This window comes from Corvus moneduloides, chromosome 11 (genome assembly GCF_009650955.1).
Source record: "Corvus moneduloides isolate bCorMon1 chromosome 11, bCorMon1.pri, whole genome shotgun sequence".
NCBI lineage: Eukaryota > Metazoa > Chordata > Aves > Passeriformes > Corvidae > Corvus > Corvus moneduloides.
This window is the reverse complement of record NC_045486.1, coordinates 18,444,742-18,462,684: the sequence shown is the minus strand read 5'-3', so window position 1 is coordinate 18,462,684 and position 17,943 is coordinate 18,444,742. Positions and strand designations below refer to the sequence as shown.

At 37.5% G+C, this 17,943-nt stretch overlaps 2 protein-coding genes across 2 annotated transcripts in view; one reads left to right on the top strand and one right to left on the bottom strand.

Moving 5' to 3' along the window:
- Positions 1-17,943, top strand: part of CENPP (centromere protein P) — a 112,652-nt gene that overhangs the window by 12,539 nt on the left and 82,170 nt on the right. The gene's annotated exons all lie outside the window — the stretch shown is intronic.
- On the bottom strand, positions 260-11,957 carry OGN (osteoglycin). The gene is made up of 7 exons (XM_032121290.1): positions 11,676-11,957; positions 10,809-11,061; positions 6,614-6,698; positions 4,455-4,613; positions 3,773-3,975; positions 3,102-3,197; positions 260-2,793 (listed from the first exon to the last, which is right to left on the bottom strand). The coding sequence occupies exons 2-7, from the start codon at positions 10,974-10,976 to the stop codon at positions 2,623-2,625; spliced, it is 882 nt and encodes a 293-aa protein (XP_031977181.1). The 5' UTR covers positions 10,977-11,061; positions 11,676-11,957; the 3' UTR covers positions 260-2,622.

Below are 17,943 nucleotides of genomic sequence, written 5' to 3'. Positions count from 1 at the left end.
TGTAGAAGTGAATGAGTACTTCAAGTAATACTGAACATTTTAAAGATTAATGAGAATTCAAGATCAATTCAAAATAGGTTTTGAAGGAGCAAATGGAGTGTTCCCCAAGTATTCTGTATGGCAGGTCTTGCTAGTGTCACAATAAATATGTCTGTAAAATGGATCTACGTCTGCAAATAATCTTCTAACCTTAGTCTGCTGTGAGGCTGAACAACTGAAACACGTTGGCAAGGCTGGAAGAGCAGGTTGTTGAAGCTGATACTGATAAACAAGAACAAAAATTCAAGTTTTATTGGAAATACAGAACTGAAATGAGTGATAGGGAAAAAAATAGAATGGTTTACATTCAGCTTGATATTAGTACTGGTCACAGAAATAGGAGGTGGAAATCCTCCCTCCTGAAGCCCTTCTCAGTTCATGTTTTGATTAACTTGCTGTGAATGGGGAAAGTAAATAAAACACATCGGATAACTTGGTGCCTGCATGAGGCATTCAGAAGGTACCACTTGTCTACTTTGGTTTGCTCACAAAGTATTAAGAGTGTTAATTAGCATTACTGATGATAATTAGTTTCAAAAATATATACAACATTTTCATGTAAAATTAATTGTGTGGTAGTGGGTGGGTCTTAGAATGTTTACATGTGTATATATTACAAAAATGTGCGTATATTTGTGTATACACATTTTTGGTGATATTTACTGATCCTGTTAATACTGGAAAGAGCTTGTTTTAGTAGCAATGATTTGTGATAAGATCACAGGCTGCTGCTTATGTAACATTATTACACTTATGGCTGTGTTTTTTCTATCATAGGCATTTATCACAAGAGGCATGAGAGAATTGATGGTTTTAATTTTTTTTCCTAATAGAAATTTGGCTTGACATTGGAATGTATTTTTACATGCTTTGAAGTTGCTTTTTACGTTTTGCTAAAAACCTGGGAACATCAGAGTCTTATGACTTATGTGGAAAAATGAGAACCAAGTATTGCTGCCAGACTTTGTTTTGTTCTCAGTTAAGACAATGGAATTTCCTTCTTGTTTCACCAAATAACTTAAAATGGAAAATATTGGGGATTGCTGGTTTTCTTGGGTAATAGGTTCAGGGCAAAAATACATGTTCAGAATTAAGTGGGCATCAATTCCCCATAGCACAAGCACTAACAAATCGAGGCTTAGCTAAATAAGATAAATAAAATTAATACAAAATATCTTGTAAAATCAGTATTCTAGATGTAGTGATACATCATCATGCATTTGATGCTTAACTATTTCTACAAATTAGGAATCTATACTAGCTTCAAAATTAGTACAAAGTTGATGTGGTAATAGTAACTAATACACCTTTGGCATTCATTTGTCTGGAGGCTTTACACCTGTGGTAGGTATTTGAGGGGAGAAAGTGGATGTCAGAAGTGTGTAATTGTGGAATTAAAAACATTGTGCTCTTTATCAATGATGTCCCGTTTTAGATGAACTGACTGTCAAGGCCTGCACGTGTCAATTTGTGTTTTTAATATGCTGTACAGGTTAAAGTAGTTGAGTGAAATGCTTGAAGTTAATTCTGATTTCAGATTAATGATAGAATCAACTTTTCTTTTTAATTTAAAAATTTGATTTGGTTTTCCCCTAATGATCAGAAGTATTGTTGTACAAGGGTAATTCTGTTTCTTTGCACTGAAATCTAGATGAAATCATACTTATTTACAGGTAAACACATGAATTCAGCTTTGCTCTTAACTATATTGTCACATTTCCTGTCAAGAGAAGCTGTGGAACCAAGGGCTGGTCTACATCACTAGTTAATAACCAAGATATTTGAGTCTATTATGCTGTACTTAGATTGTTGTTTTAAAATGGGAAGCTGGTCTTGCAAAAACAGCTCTTGTGAGAACAGCTCAGCAAAACAGATGTATTTCACTTAAAAATACCTTGTGTAAAAATAAAACACGTGATTTTTCAAAGCAAAATAGTAGAAGGAAATCTAAAACATCTTTGGAAAGTTCCAGTTGCTATGTTGCTTGGTGTACTAAACCTGAATAGGAGTTACTCTCATTTACCACAAATCAAGTTTTAAAGGGAACGTTAATGAATTTAAGCTTTGAGAAGTTCTGTTTCTAAACATAACTTTCTCCCATATGCATCTTCATCCAATACACCTTTGAAGGTCGACTGAAAAGATTGCATTTCAGATTAAAAGAGTGGCACTGGAATTCAGAAGTATTTTTCCTCTTTGGCTTGCTCAAAGAATATCTTGCATTTATCTGAAAGTAAAACGTGGTGATTGTTCTGAGTGCTGGTAAAGAATGAGAACAAGCACTTTTGTGTGATTTTACCTAAAGAGTGTGTGGTGAAATAAAAAATGAGATGATGTGTGTGCATATATATATATTTTTACACTTTCATTAACAGAAAAGATTCTGAAAGCAGGAGGGATGCTGTAACTACTAAAGTGACTGGTTTGAAATGGTTATTTCAGAGGAGAATGTTTCAACATAGCAGAAGGTCCTGGGTATGCGGGGAAAAGAGCATTAGTAAGGAGAGGATATGAACTTGTAAACAGAGGAAGTGATCCTCGTTACCATGCCTGGCTTTGGCATGTGGAATGACACGAGCAGTGCTAGTAGTAGGTCCCCACGGGCAGCATCCTCAGGCAGGAGAAGGCATTGACGTGCTTTGCCAGGACGATGGGATTGCCCTCCATCCTTATCTCATCCATCCGGGTGCGGATGTAGCGCGTGTTGTTGGACTTGCAGAACGTGTCATCCGTGATGGTGGTGATGTTGTTGTACTGCAAACCAAAATGTTTTGATAAAGAAATGTGTACATGCATATGTTCAGTGCATTGTTGATAAAAGATTAGAGCTTCATTTTGCCGTTTCCTATGCCTGATGTACAGAAAGCAATAATAAATCCTTGCGTGGGAATTAGCAACTTCTGGGTGGTTGTGGCCATACACATTAGAGGTAAATTGTTTTATTCAGAGGTGCATTGGAAAACTGTAGTGGGAACTGTTTTAGAACAGAACAAGTTTGATTGGAAGTGTGTAACTACTGAGGCTTTTCCTAAGAGGATGTTAAGGGAATCCTTTGGGAATACCTGAAGGTGAAGAATGCGCAGACTCTCCGGTAAGTTCAGGGGAACAGATTCCAGTGCGTTGTGTCCTAAGTAGAGGTAGGCCAAATTTGTGAGCTTCTGTTAAACAGAAAGAGAGGTTACTAATGCTGGTATTACTTGAGCTTAAGTAACTCATGCCTGTTACAAGACATCAGTAATTTTTTCTGATCATGTAGCCTGTAAACTGATGTAAGAAAACCCATTCTTTGGCTGTGGATGTTGAGTTCTGTTACATCAAGAAATTGATAGAACAGACCTTCTATGTTTGGGAAATTTCAGTGCCAGCATGTTGGTCATAAAACTTGAGACCACTATAAAGTGCTATAGGCATATATTTGTATTTCTGTGGTCCTCAAAACTGCGCTTGAGCCATCAGTTTTTGAATATTTTTTCTTCACATGTAGGAGAGGAAGGATGTAGGTGAGGTATTTGATAGAAAATTCTTTTCTACATGAAGGACATGAGAGAGTGAGTGCACAAATGACTGATATTCCAGAGTGCCTTAAAAGCAAAGGAAAAGCTGGAAAGCTGCATCATCATAGTTTGTTTCTTAGGTTACAAAAAAGACAGAAAAACAATTTGGTGGCAGACTGAATAGTCTGGTTAGTAATTTTGTTTACTTTGGCTACTGAAATTATTACATTTTTCCTTACCTTGAAAGCATTTGCTTTGATTCCTCTGCTCTTGATTCTGTTTTGGTTTGCATTAAATGTTGTTAGTTTGGGAGGTAGAACAGGAAGTTTTACAAGTCGATTTTCAGCAAGAGAAAGTTCTTCCAACAGCAGAAGCTTTGAAAAGGCTCCGTCTTCTATTTCTTCTATCCTATTTCCACTAAAATCGATTCTTCTCAAGGTAGCTTTACACAAAAGAAATTAAAATCTAAGTATTGACTTTATAATTCCATGGCACATGAAATGTGTATGGCTGTATATGCTAAATGTTATATCCAAATTGTGATGTACAAATGTAAATACTGTTAAAATATGTAAGATTGACATTTGGATTTTGCCTGGTCTTAAATTGGGGGGGGGGGAAGGGGAATACTCTGGATCCTTCTTTTTGTCTTACAGATACATGATTTCAGATACTAATAGAATTTGTCATGCTGTAGAGTGAGATAGCTGGGAGATCTGTCCCTGGAGCATTTGAAGGAAAAATAATGCCTGGTCATTTAAGACTGGCTGGGATGCAGAGTTCAATTTCATTTTTAGCAATCTGCTCTTTCCCTGATTTGTTTTGGGAGTATTAAGATGTTTACAGGGTCCAAAATGTGCTGCCATTTTGCCTTTCCAGTTCCTGTTCTCAAACAGAAATGGAAGTGGGGGTGTCACTTACTAATGTCGGCGAAGTCTGAGGCTGCAATCCTTTTGATCTTGTTGAAGCGAGCGTAAAGATAAGCGGTTTCCTTGGGCAGGGGGGGCACGGCCTCGATGTCGATCTCCTCGCAGTACACGGAGCCGCTCAGGCACACGCACAGCAAACACGTGGGCAGGTCTGCCAGCAAGGGGGGTTGAGCACACACTCACAGCTTACTCAACTCACTTAAGCTTGGTTATTCCAAATAGAGGGTTTTTTCTAGTATCTTTTAAGATTTCCCATTGTTAGGTTTTAAAAAAATTCTGTTTGCATCAGGTTCTGGAAGGATTTAATGTTCTCAAGTGTTTGTGGTTTTTTTATTCTTTTTATTCCCTGTGTGTAATCTCTGTTCTTACCTGAGCATGTGAAATGCTATTAATCAGCTTTTGAATTCAGTTTACATCTTTAGTTGGCTAAGAGTATGGTGAATATGACAACTGCAAGTCTGTGACCATGTTAAATATCACATTTGGAATCATTCTTTAGAGAACAGAAACCCACAAGGAGAAACACTTGGCAGTGCACACGTTTGGTACTATAATTGCATTGGAGCACTTCTGGCAGGTCACACATTATTCTGTGTTATTCCTAGCTACTATTTTGTTTAAATCTTTTGATTAAAAACTCCAGCAATTATGTTTATATATTTTTTATATATATTATGTGTATTTATAGAATCGTAGAATGCTTTAGGTTGGAAGGGACATTAAAGATCATCTCGTTCTGACCCCCTGCCACAGACAGGGACACCTTCCAGTAGATCAGGTTGCTCAGAGCCCTGTGGACAATCTCTATCAGTTTCATACTGAGATTTTTACATCTGTTGTTTTAAGTAGAGAGAGAAACTTTTTGTAATGTAGTTTGAGACCATTGTGCCTTATCCTGTTCCTCATGGACAATAGTAAAGTATCAGTAACGTCTGCTTTGCCCTAATCTTTTATGCCAGCCATATTCAAACACATATAATGAATGTGGCTGTGACTCCAGTTTCGCTGCGTCTTGTGCTGTGTTTTCTGTATTTTGAGAGTTTCAGTTAGCTTCCACCCTAGCGTGTCTGCAGTGCAGACAGCAGGGTCATTCCATGGGGTAGTTGTCACTACATAGTGAAACAGGATCTTCTACAACCAGTGAGGAGGTACAGAAGCAGCTGCTCAATACTGGGAAGCCAACCCAGTACATGTAACAGTAATTCTTTTTCTTAGGGGCACTGCAGAGAACAGAATGAAGATTTTGAGGTTTAGCTTTGTGAATATCATCATTTTTAGGTTTCAGAGTTCTGCCCCATTTGTTTGTTTTTCATATGTTTGTGTAGGAAATGGAAAATGTTTGTCAAACTGTTAAAAAGGCAATAGTGTTTATGCTTGTTTGTCTAGAAGCTGTGATGTTCTTGGAGACTTGCTCAGGTTTTGATGGGGGCTTGTTGACAGGTGCTGTTTGGCAGTAATTAACCTTGAATTAGCACTTTGGTGTAGATTGACAGTCCACTGCTCTTGCTGAATCATCAGTTATTTTTGGAAGTTTAGATCACAGACACACAAAATAAGTGTGTCCTTTTCTCACTGCTCTGTTTGGCAGAGAAACTTTGTCCTTTTCAGGTGTAGAGAGCACTGGGGCTTGTTAGGAGAAACCTGGATAATGTACCCAGAGCCTGTAGGAAGCTTTGGCAGGTGAAGAATGTTCCTGATGTATTTTAAATATTGACCTTGCTGATAATTAGATGTAAACTTTGAGAATAGCCAATTCTTCAAATAAATCTATTGAATTACTTCAAACACATCATATTTCATCATCACTTGGTTGAACTGTGGAACTTACTGGGGGGTGTGTTTTGTTTTTCTTACTTGCCCTGCCTAACTTATTTAACTTGGGTACATCTCAATGGCAAATATGACTGGGTAAGTCTGTGGAGGTTCTTACAAGCTGTGCTTTGTGTATTCAGAATTTACCTGAGGATCCTTTAAATTTTTCAGCCTGCTCCATCAGAAGTTAGAAGGTTTTCCACAGGAGATATAAAAGACATTCATAAATGAAAAGATTAATTCTATAGCCTTCGCCATCCTTTGCACATTAGATTTGCATATGAAAATATATTCTTTTGGATATTTTAGGCATGACAATATTCATATCAGTTAACTTACTTGTGTCCTTTGTTGGTGGGACGTCGAGTTGGCTGTCATCACTTTGCAGTATTAGGGAAGTGTCAAGAGAAACGTTTTTTCCATCCTTTGTGAGAGAGCAAATGTTATTTTAAAACACAAATTGCAACAACATTACAAGGATCTGAAATAACCTCTTTTAAAAGTGAGCTTCCTATAACATATGTCCTTATGGCGCTTAATTTTTAAAATGCCCTTACAGGTTGGATGACTTAGGTGGTGTTTTATCCCTTTTACACATGAACTAGTCACTTTGAAAGGCAAGAAGGGAAGATGCTGCTAGTGCTCTTTAGAAAACTCGAGTTCTTTAGGAAAGGACAGTAGACACAAAATAGAAAATATAGTCTACATGGTGGGAAGGAATATATAAGTGGCTGGTGTTCACAAACAGTAGAGTTTTGAAGATCAAGATTTTGCATATCAGGCAAAATTCAGTAGGATTCCTGTGAGTATAAGTTGTATTTTGTTCTTGTTTTACTCAAATAATCTCAGTAAAATGGCTGAGATACCCTTGCATTTAAAGCCCTTCAGAATTCCTCCTGGAGATAGTCATTGCATCTTTTCAATTGCAGGACAACTTAGTTTATAAACGCATTCCTTGCAGGTATTGGCTGAAATTGAGTAATTTGTTCTCATGAACTGCATGTAAGTCTGTTTTAAGGTGTGGGCTGCTAACAGAAAGGGCCTCTTGTGATGTGACGAACAGTAGTCAGGTTTTCACTGGATGTTGGGGGAATTTTAGAGAATTACCTATTTAATTTACAGAATTCCTGTATTTACAGTATAGATCCAGTGCCTTATACTGTGATTTGCATGTATTAAAGTTAAGGGATTTCAGGTTGGTTTTGGATTACATCATTCATTTGGTTGGGGTTTTTTTGTTTTGTTTTGTTTTGTTTTTGATGGGGAATATTTGTAGGACAGAACAAGACAATATGTTTTTGGTGTGTGTGGCTATTGGAAACACATGCAGGGAAGAACATTATGAGATGTGGAAGATGTTTTGCTTTAAACATGGTTAAGGATCAGGCCCTGGCAGGAGCAAAGTGCTCTGTTGGAGAGCTGCTTGCACAGTGGGAGTGCTGACAAATGAACCCCATTTCGTTTTTTTTAATCCCCCAGCTCTCCCCTCCTTCAGGGACACAGGTAGTTCACCTGCAAGTGCAGTGTGCAAGTTAGAGCTTTCAAGCTATTTCTGATACTGTGTTTTATTTGGTATTTAGTTGCTTACGCATACTTTACTGTGGGAATTTTTGTATTCTGCAAAACAAAGCCCTCAGGCTTGACATAAAGCCTGAGAAACAAATATCTTGGCCAGCTTCTGTCATTTTGACCCCTTTTTAGCCTGTGAATCATCCATCCCTTGGCTCTTTCCTGCGTCTGTCTCTCCAGGCTCTGGCTCTTGTTTGGGCTAGGTTGGTTTGCCCTAGTGAAGTTTTGGGTTCTCAGGATGCTGGCAGCAGTTTGGCTGTGCTGAATGGAGGGAAGCTGGGGGTGTCAGCTCAACAGCTACACTCCAGCGAACAGCAAATCTCACAGAAGCTTTCTGCAGAAGGATTTAGCTCACATAGATAGGTTGGTTAGGCACATGAAGACGTGGACCTTGAGGAATGTGTGCCAGTAGAGGCTTCTGAGTGCATGGACTGGTAATAGAACAACTGCACTTGTATGGCTGCAGCTGGTTTGGCTCCTGAGGGACATTTAACAACATTTGCTGACACAGCTTATCTGTCCCAGGTGAAGATTTCTAGCACAGTCTCCTACTTGAGCCATCGAAGAGTCTGCGTGGGACTTCTTAGCAGAATGCAATGTATCACTAATCTCTGCCAGTGGGAAATGTCACAAAAAATTGAATCTGGTAATTTGCAGAATACCATAAAATCCCTAAAATTTAAAAAAAAAAAATTGCTAATCAGCAAATCCCTAACCATGAAGCATCAGTGCAGAAGATTGATTGGATTATAACCACAAGTTCGTGACTTGCATATGTAAGGAATGCACTGAAGGAGTACTGGCCTACTCACGTACTTAATTTCCACTTGCCTCTTGCACTTCACTGCCCAGACAGAATTACCCATACAAAGCCACATTAACGCTTCACATCTAAATACTTTAACCATCTTCAAATTTCTTCAAAGTATTTTGTTCATCTTACAACACAAAGGTCTGTAAAGCTGGTAGTTTATATTCAATGAAATTAGTTAGTCCAGCTATGAGACAGCATCTAATTGGGTGGTTCTGTTCTCTTGTGGAAATTAAGATTTTGTGTTTTAAATTGCTCAAATTTTATTCAAGGCTGTGGTTTCAATTAATCATAGTAATACATTTCTTCTGATGGTTTTAGTAAAAGTCTTTTTTTCTAACTGTGGGTTCAAGCATACAGTAAGGAGTTAAATTTGTATGCAAGATAGATTTCTGACTGGGCATGCTTGAGGAAACGTTTGGCAGGCATTTCAGTTCAAGTTAACACTTGGAATATTCGGGGAGTAAAATTTGCAATAAATGAATAGAAGATTTGTTTGTGCACCCCATGATTTCAGCTGGGAGCACTGGCACTTGTGGCGACGTAGTTGTTGCACATAAGGAACTCATTTATTATTTTGCAATGAAAACATGTCAATGGAGAACTGACCTGATGGAAATAATGACTGACTACGTTCCTAGAATTATCCTAAGCAGAACTGTTGGCCTTCGGAAGACCTCCAGCTTATAGCACTGCCAGGAGGACTTTCATTTGTCTGTGGCACATCTGTTGGCACATTTCCATGTAGGTATACTCCTTGTTGTTCCTTTACTGAAACAGCAGCAATCTACTGCAAACAATTTATTAATGGGTGTCATCTGATGCTGTGCCTAGCTGGTTAAAGTTAACAGGTTTAGTATTTTTTAAAAACTTGTTTCTGAGTAGATAGTCACTGATTAGTTACAAGTCATTTATATAGTGCCTTTCTCATGGGTTTATGAACACATGTTACTTCCTCACTGTGGCAGATGTCAGATTTAAAAATACCTTAGACATTTTTTTGATATAAATATGTAGCTGTTTGTTTTAGTCGTGCAGTGGAAAGCTGTAATTTTATAGGAGAATTGGGAAAATATTAAAAAGGTATGCAAAAGTGATTTTTCTATATTTGGGCTGCAAATTTTTACTTCTATCTTTTGCTGTTTTATTTTTCTTGCTTAACAGACTGTTATTGTAACAAGTACAGTTAATATTAATGAAAACCTCCTTGAGTTTTTCATACTGGGCTGTTACCACTTGGTTTGGATCTGTGGTATTTTCCTTGGCAACTACTCTTGGGACAATCACTGCTGGTTTTTCTCCCTGATCAGTGTTGTATCTCCTTCTCTTGATGTGTACTGGTTAGGTCTGAATGGAGGTGTGAGGTTTGTAACTGTCCCTGGCAGCTGAGGCTGTGGCACTTCACTTAATTCTCCCCTGGCTTTGTGTCTTCTGCTTTTGTATTGAAATTCAGAGGCAGGAATGTGGAGCACCCAACAAAAATATTTTGTTTGGAGATGCTGGTGAGCTCACTGAGACGTAAGGGATATTTTCTTTATTAAGACCCTCAAAGTGTTAATAGTGTAGGTGACTCCTGCAGCACTGGACATTCTATTGAAGTTTGGGACTGCTGAACTGTTGAGCTGTAAAAAAACCCAAACCACCCACCCCTGAGAAACTGAGGTGAGAAACTTGATAGTTTGGCAAGTCGAAAGAGAAACTGTGGTTTATACTGGCAGGTTATGCTCAATAAAAAGAGGGGTTCCAGTTATTACTTTGATACTAAAAAAAAAAAAACCAAAAAACAACAAAATCACCTTCTTTGTTTTTAAGCAAACTTACTGAGTTAATACAATATTGTTCAAACTGTTGAGCTAGTAATGAATATAATACCCTATTCTCAAAACTCTTACAATTGTAGGCACGTAAGTACAGCAGAGTTAAAATGATGCTTTAGCCTTATTTGTGCAAGCCTGCCTTCTGTGGCTTACTCACTGTAGCAAGGGTAATATTTTTGTGGTTTTAGTTTGAGTGGCTTTCCCTATGTCTGAACTCATTGTATGTTTTCCTGTTATTTTAAGACTTTTCCATAAAACTCACATACATGCACATAACACCTTTTTCATATAATGCTCAGCAGTTAAAAATATTAAAACGAAAATATAAGTAAAATACCTTTCTTATATCCTTGGATTGCATTTCATAATCTTGTTGGATCAGGCTTCCCATGGAAACATCTGTTTCATAGTCATAAAACTGGAGTGATTCTTGCTGTAGAGGTGGTGCTGGATTTACCAAAGGTACAAACACAAACAAAAAAAAAGTAGCCTGCAAAGTCTCCATTCTTGCCCAGAACAGTGTATGTAGCTTTCAGTGAGCTGGTGAAGATCTGCTCGTGCCTGGACTCTGGAGAACACTTTCTTTGGGACTGGAAATGAAAATGCAATCCGTCAAAACAATATTTAAAGCCTAGAGGACTTGTTGGCAGTGGTTTCTAACGCATAAGGAACATGGAACAACTTTTAACTCTTGATATCCTTTAATTAGACTCTATAAAATCTGTTCTTAACGTGAGAAGAAACTGGGAAATAATAAACATTTTCCAACTAATAAGGAAAATATCTTAATTGCATTTGCTTGTTTCCCAGTTTATTTTTGTTAAAAGCAAGAGGATTTTGTAAATATGAAATATTTAGCATGTATGTAGATGAACAAATTAAAATATGTGAGGTTCAAGTACATTTTTTATTGTCAAAATAAGGATTTTCAAACCTAAATGCTCTATAAGAATAGCCTCTCATTGTCTTTTACTTTATATTTGAGGCTAAACAAGAGAGGATAACTTAGTACCCTCAGACTATTGCACAGGTTGTGCACTTTTCAGGCAGGAAAGGGGGAAGAGGCTGCAAACAATCTTTGAAACATTGCAAATATGCATGCACTATTTTAAAAAATAAATGTTTGCACAGCATTTTTCTCCTCTTTACTCTAGTTTTATTTAACTTCTAGGTTAATATACCTTTAGGAAAAAAGTCCACCTACCTTTTTAGCAGATTCCAAGCTCTTCAGTGAAAAACCAGATATCCTTATCTATAGTTACTCTTTTGTCAATGTACTTTAGGTTCAAGTTATGAATTAGATCCAAACTGTTGAAATGAATACTCTCTCAGTTTGACAGTCTGTAGAGTGCTTTCCATGGGGCAAAAATGCTTTGCCAGAATTCTCTCCCCAGGGTGAGAGGTAATATCCTGGAGCAGGGGGTTGTACTTTGCATAACATTGGCAAATGCTAAGCCTGTGTAGCTCATCCTACTTTTGGTGTTCCTTGTTAAAATGGCAGCTTTCTGCTTTGTGGTGATTTGCTCTTTATACTTGCTAGGGCTTTTTCTCTAAATCAAGAATTAATTGTGCAAACTGGAGGTCTCCAATAAGGCATGTGTTATCCATTTTCTGAAATGCTTCAGCCTGGAGACAAAGCAGCTGCTTTCTGAGACAGAGGTAGAGCCAAAACATACGTCTGTTGTATTAGTCACATTTTGTGAATAGTAAAATGTTTTATTGCAAGTTGTGTACTCTTAGAGAGGTTTCACCTACCTATGAAATGGAAACTTTTCAGTCTGAAGAGTTCTGGAAAAATATTCTTTGGGACTTCTGGTGTTTGTGTTGAGATTTTTAGACAATCAATGTCTGAATGCCTCATTAATTGACTTATGAGACATTTTATTGAAAAATTGGTTTCACAATAAATACTTGCTTTGAATAAAGCTGTGTTTCAGTTCTATCGGTAACTCAGTAAATGCTGTCAAGGTGTAGAATTTCCATCTGAACTATGAGCAGCAGTTTTCTGGATTTGTAACGCGTTTCTTCCTCCCCCATCCTTTTCCTCATCATGAATTTTTGGCAGTCAGCACAAATGGGAGACAGATGACCAACTTTGAAAGTTTATAGAGTAGCTTTCTCAAGTCTTTAAAAAATATGTAGCAATAAAATCTAGTGGGAATATATCCAGACTTACATTTCTCCTTTATTGTCATACCTTTTTTTTTTTTTTCCCCTAGAGCAATATTGGTGATAAGCTGTGGACCTTTTGGTTAAGTTTTCTTTTAAGTGCTGTCTTGTTTAGCAGCCAAATGTCTGTAGTAAATCTGCAGAGTGACTACAGCCAGTTGCTCTCTAAAGTATTTTTGTGTTTATAATACTACCAGTTTCTGAACTCGTTTGGATTTTATAAAAAGGTTTGTAGTTTACTTCATATGCAAATTTAACAGTGTGGTAGTTTGGACTTGAAGCTTGCTCTAGGATAATGCTGTGATGATATAATGGAGATGTGAAGGGAAGAGGCTCAGTAATAATAGAAACTGGGCCCCAAATCCCATTGGATGCTATTCTGCTGGAATAATAAGGACACCAGGAGCTTGGAAGAGGTTAAGTTGTAGTGTCAGTACCATCTTACCATCCCCCGGGCTTCATGCATGTCTGGGAAGTAATGACAGGGCTCTGCTTTGTACTTACCCTTTCCAGCTGCCACCCCTCTGCCAAACATCCAGGTTAACATTTCCTCTGTCTCTGGGGCATCCAAATGTTTCCAATGCTTGAATGTAATCAAAAGATAACTATTCTAAGGGAAGAAAAGTAGTAAGTATTGAAGCTGAAAGCAAGATTGAAAATATTAAGTATATTTATTATAGTCTTATGATAATTTATTTTGTAAGTACTGAAATCCTGGATTTCACAGCTACATACATAGAATGTCTTAGGAATAGCTTTGTCTTTTCCTTACATATGACAACTTCAAAAAAACGAGGGAAAACTACTAGATAAATGAAGCTTTGAAAATTTAGGAAGTCTTCAAGGAAACTCTTGTTTGCTTTGATCTGCAAGAGGAGAAGAGGCTCTGGATTTTTAGACAACTTCAGGAACAGCTTCTGCACAAAACATTGTGAAAAGTCTGTGGTCATCAGGGTCACAAGATTTTAGTTGTGTGCTTATCACGGAAATGTTATCACGTGTAGTCACTGCAATAAAGGCACTTCTCAGAAACTCATGAATACTTCCTTACAAATACATTCAAAGAGTGAGATGTTAAGTAGTTCATTTGGCATGAGATCATCAAGGAGTAGCTTACACTGCCAAATAAAGTAGTAGTCTTGTCCCATAGTTTGTCTGCATTGTCATGAAAGAAGAAAATACATCAGCAAATAATGTCAGATAAAACCAGTTTTTATCTGAACATGTACCAGATGCTCAGATCAGCACAGGGATGGGGGTGGTGTGAGTGGCTGCAGACAAGGAACAGGAATATTGCTTTATTCCTGCTCAGAGTGACTAGAAATAACCACAAAATCATGTGAGATGAAATATGTGGTTCATATGCACTGGCAGTAGGAGAGCTCACAGGAAATACCCTGGCAAGCAGGGAGTGCTTTCTAGGCACTGTTAGTGCTTGGAAATTGGATGTGTAAGTGTCTGTTGCTTGGACTCTGGTTACAAGGATTGATGTACTTGGAAGGTGCTTTCTTCTCTGGAAACCTAAGCCTGCTGTGTTGTTAACTCACCGAGCTCCAGTTTTTGAAGAGGACCTTAATAATGTGTTCATGGTGTGTTTTCTGATTTCCCCATGGTATCTCATTTGCACTGACTGATTTCCCCACAAAATACTTCCACCTGGAGTGTTAGGCATTTAAAAACATTATGTTTCCTAATTTTGTTGACATGATATGGTGGCTTAAATTTGAACAGTAGTCACATTTCCCTATAATTTTGTAAGGATATAAAGTGTAGCTGAAAGTGTAAATGAACCACAAGCCTTCTTTTCTTGTAGTGGATAGAACCCAAGCCAGTCTGATGGGAGTGGATTCTAGTCTCTGGATTCTGCTTTCAGAAAAACTTAACTTTAGGGGAAAAGGCTTGCATACAGAGTAGGTGTAAAATTTGTTCTCCAAGGCTCCCTTCTGTCACGTTAGACAATGAAGAATAAAGAGCTTTTAGGAGAGAAAAAATTAGAAGTTGGATGGGTATGGATGGCAGAGATAGGAAAAACATAGGAGAGCAAAACAGAAATGAGGGTAACTATCCAAACTATACATGTTGCTGACTAAATCTTCAGCATCTGGGAAATAATGAAAGTATTTAGTGCTGTTTATATGTCAATACAGAGGGGATAGACATTCCTCTGTGCAAGACTGGTTGGAAATGACTTCTCCAAGGTGCCTGTAGGAATTACATGGAAGCAGGGCCTGGCACTGCCTGTATAAAGACTTACGGTTGTGCAATGGGAGGCAGAACTCTGGAAAAAGAAAAATGGGGAGGAGAAAAGATAGGGCCTTATCTCTGGGGTATGGGGTTTAATAAGGCTATGAGGCAGCACTATGGGCAGTCCCATAAAGTTGCCATCAAGATACTCCTTATGAAATAAACCAAAGCTGAGATTCTTTTTAATAACTCAGGTTGTTCTATATTTAGACAAAGAAAGTGTATTTTGCAGCTGCTTAAAGACCTTGGCTTTCATTTTGTATCATAGTCCCTAAAGGATGATATTGGCAACTTCTGTCGTTTCTGAGTTTTACTGTTTATAAGTGTTCTTGGAAAAAAGTACTATGGATTATTGCTCAGCTGACCTGTGCTTATGGTGGATGCTGGGAATCACTTACACAAAATGCTCAAAAGTCAGTGTCTTCTCTTGGCCAGAAATTTGTGTGGGACAGAATGAGATGAGGACAAATTAGGAAAGCTTTTAAAGATTCCTGGGCTCAATGTTGGATTTTCTTTTGTGTGTGATATTTCTACTTCATGTAGAAGGTAACGTGGTAGAGGTTCCTTGGCATAGCTCTTGTGTGGAGTGTGATTTAAACACTTCACAATGTTGACCAGCTGTTCTGGATTGGAGCCATTATAACAGAAAAGGTTTTATAGAGGAAAAGACGGTTCTTGTACCAGCCTGATAACATGTACAGAATAATCTGCAAGAAGTGAGAGATAGATTTACTGTTAAAGAGGGCAAAATCATTAAGTGATGTTAAAACTGAACTCAATGGTTCTATTTTTATTTTCTTCTTTTGTAACCTAAAAGAAATAATTTTTTGGAACAGTTCTCTACACAAGTTTTATTTTCTAAAACACAGGCCTTTTCTGCCTGGTGTTTGTGTGGGATTCTACTTTCTAAAACTACTTATATCTCTTTGCTGCTGCATACGTGTGTGATATGAAAGTACTCAGACTCCTTCATTCCCTTCTGCTTTTTGTTGAGGTCCTGATATAGGGTGTAAAAATAGTTCTAAGGCAGTTTAATGCCAGTGATGATGATGGGGTAGCATTTATTCTGGGAACTAAAGGTATCCCAGAGGGGAGGAGGGAGCAATCTCCTGGTTTGGGGACTGAACGTGGTGCTATAGAAGAGTCCTTGTGTAAAGTAAAGTATATTCCAACTCAGCATCCTTGAGGGATGGAGGAGGGTTCAGAGGTGGTATTTAATGTAAAATAAACATCATCATGTCCTAGAGAGAAAACGTAGAACCTTCTTCAAGATTCAGAATCATTAAAAAAGTACCTGAGATGAAATAGTTGTGCGTAAACATCTCCAGTATTTTTATGAAAAGTTGCAACTATTTCCAAAGCTCTGTAAATTAGATGATTTTAGGTCACTCTTAGGGCCACCAGCTGCAAACTGGAGACAGCTGAAAAATGACCTAGTGATTGTATGAACATCCTTCCATATGTTTCCGATTTATAATTGGAATTTTTTAAGTCTGAAGACATTACCTTTATTTCTTGCATTTCTGAAAAAGAAAAACTCCTTTTATCAGTTAGTGTGTTAGAAATTAATAAAGCACATTGTAAAAATCATGCACAATATTAAACAGAAATCAAACTCTGGTTACCAAATACAAATGATAACCAGAGAAACAGTGCTGTCCATTTACCCAGACCCCTCTGTCAAACACATGTTCTCTTGAACTTTGCTATGTGACATCAGTTATATCCTGAAACAAAAGCCAACCTACTGCAGTTTATTACAGTTTCTTAGAATTCCTTCCAGAATTGGCATTACTTCCTTATGACAGTATCACCATTTGTTGAGAGCTGTTACTATGTCCACAGGGACATTTGAGTCAGGGCTCCAGGAATCATTGGCCTTATCCATTTTTACTTTGGTGTTCCAGGCATCTATTGCTCGGGTTGTTCACAGCATCTGCTTTTACTCTCTGTGTTCATGGCTCATCTTCACATTTATCTGTTTTCCTTGTGTTTTACTTTTAGATTAGGGGAAGGTTGATTATTTTTTTTTCCCCCCTTCTTTCTCTGTAGATGATGAATTGATGCAATGAATTACAAGACTGTGTTATTATTTATTTTCCTTTTAAATTAATTAGGTTGTTAGAAATACAAATTTTGGGCAAAATAGTTAAAAACATTAAAAATGTTCGTATTTGTGGAGTTCCATAAATTGCAATAGTGTATACACAAGTTGGCTTATAGCTGAATAGTTCATACTCTTGCATCAGTACTGGAAAATGATTGTGAAATCTCTTCTGTGTATATTTTTTTGATTGAAAATATAGTATGTTCCCCTTTCCTGCTTTTTAGGTAGGAAATGCCTGTGATTATTGCTCTCAATGATCAGGCTGGGAAACAAAGAAGGAAATGGATTCCTATTTTAAAAGTGGAATGTGAATATGTTAAACTAAGTCAGAAAATGTGAACTGTAAAACATCTGTTTTCTATAAAGGCGTTTCTGTCCTTATCCACCGACCTTTTATTATCAGAGTACTGAAGCAAAGTGTGAAAAATATTTATCAGAAAAGGCAAAATATATTCCCACTTTTTTGAGGCTAAAGGGAGAAATGTATACAGTTGGATTGAACTATTGTTATTTCTCTTTCTTTTGATTTTTTTATAACCTTGTGGGGCTGGCGCTTTACCTGAATTGCTCATGGAGATGCAGAATTCCAGATCAAGCTTTGTTTCTGTATTTTCTGACTGTGCTGTAAACAAACTCATTATGCTGTTTGATTGTTAGGTTTTGCCATTAAATAAATAGCATGCTTAGTTCTTAGTTTATGAATCTATTTCCTGCTTTAGAAATACCGTATAATCTGAAAGTAAATACCAGAGCAAACATGAAGCAAGTATGTTTTGACACTATATCAAGGTAGTAGCAGTGAGGAGCAGTACCAGCATGTTACCATGGTTCAGGACAGGGAGAACATAGAACTGGGTGTGGAATTAATAATAAAGATTAGTGTACAGTATCCTGTCTCCAGCGGTGCCCATAAGCCGATGTTTTGGGAAGACTGAGAACAGGACAATCACGT

What these genes read in the sequence shown, in the direction of transcription:
- OGN (XM_032121290.1), bottom strand. Translation starts at nt 10,976, where the DNA reads ATGGAGACTTTGCAGGCTACTTTTTTTTTGTTTGTGTTTGTACCTTTG. An exon ending in CTCAGACTTCGCCGACATTA is followed by an intron (nt 3,976 to 4,454) that starts GTAAGTGACACC and finishes TTTTGTGTAAAG; the next exon opens with CTACCTTGAGAAGAATCGAT. An exon ending in TGCGCATTCTTCACCTTCAG is followed by an intron (nt 2,794 to 3,101) that starts GTATTCCCAAAG and finishes TTTGGTTTGCAG; the next exon opens with TACAACAACATCACCACCAT.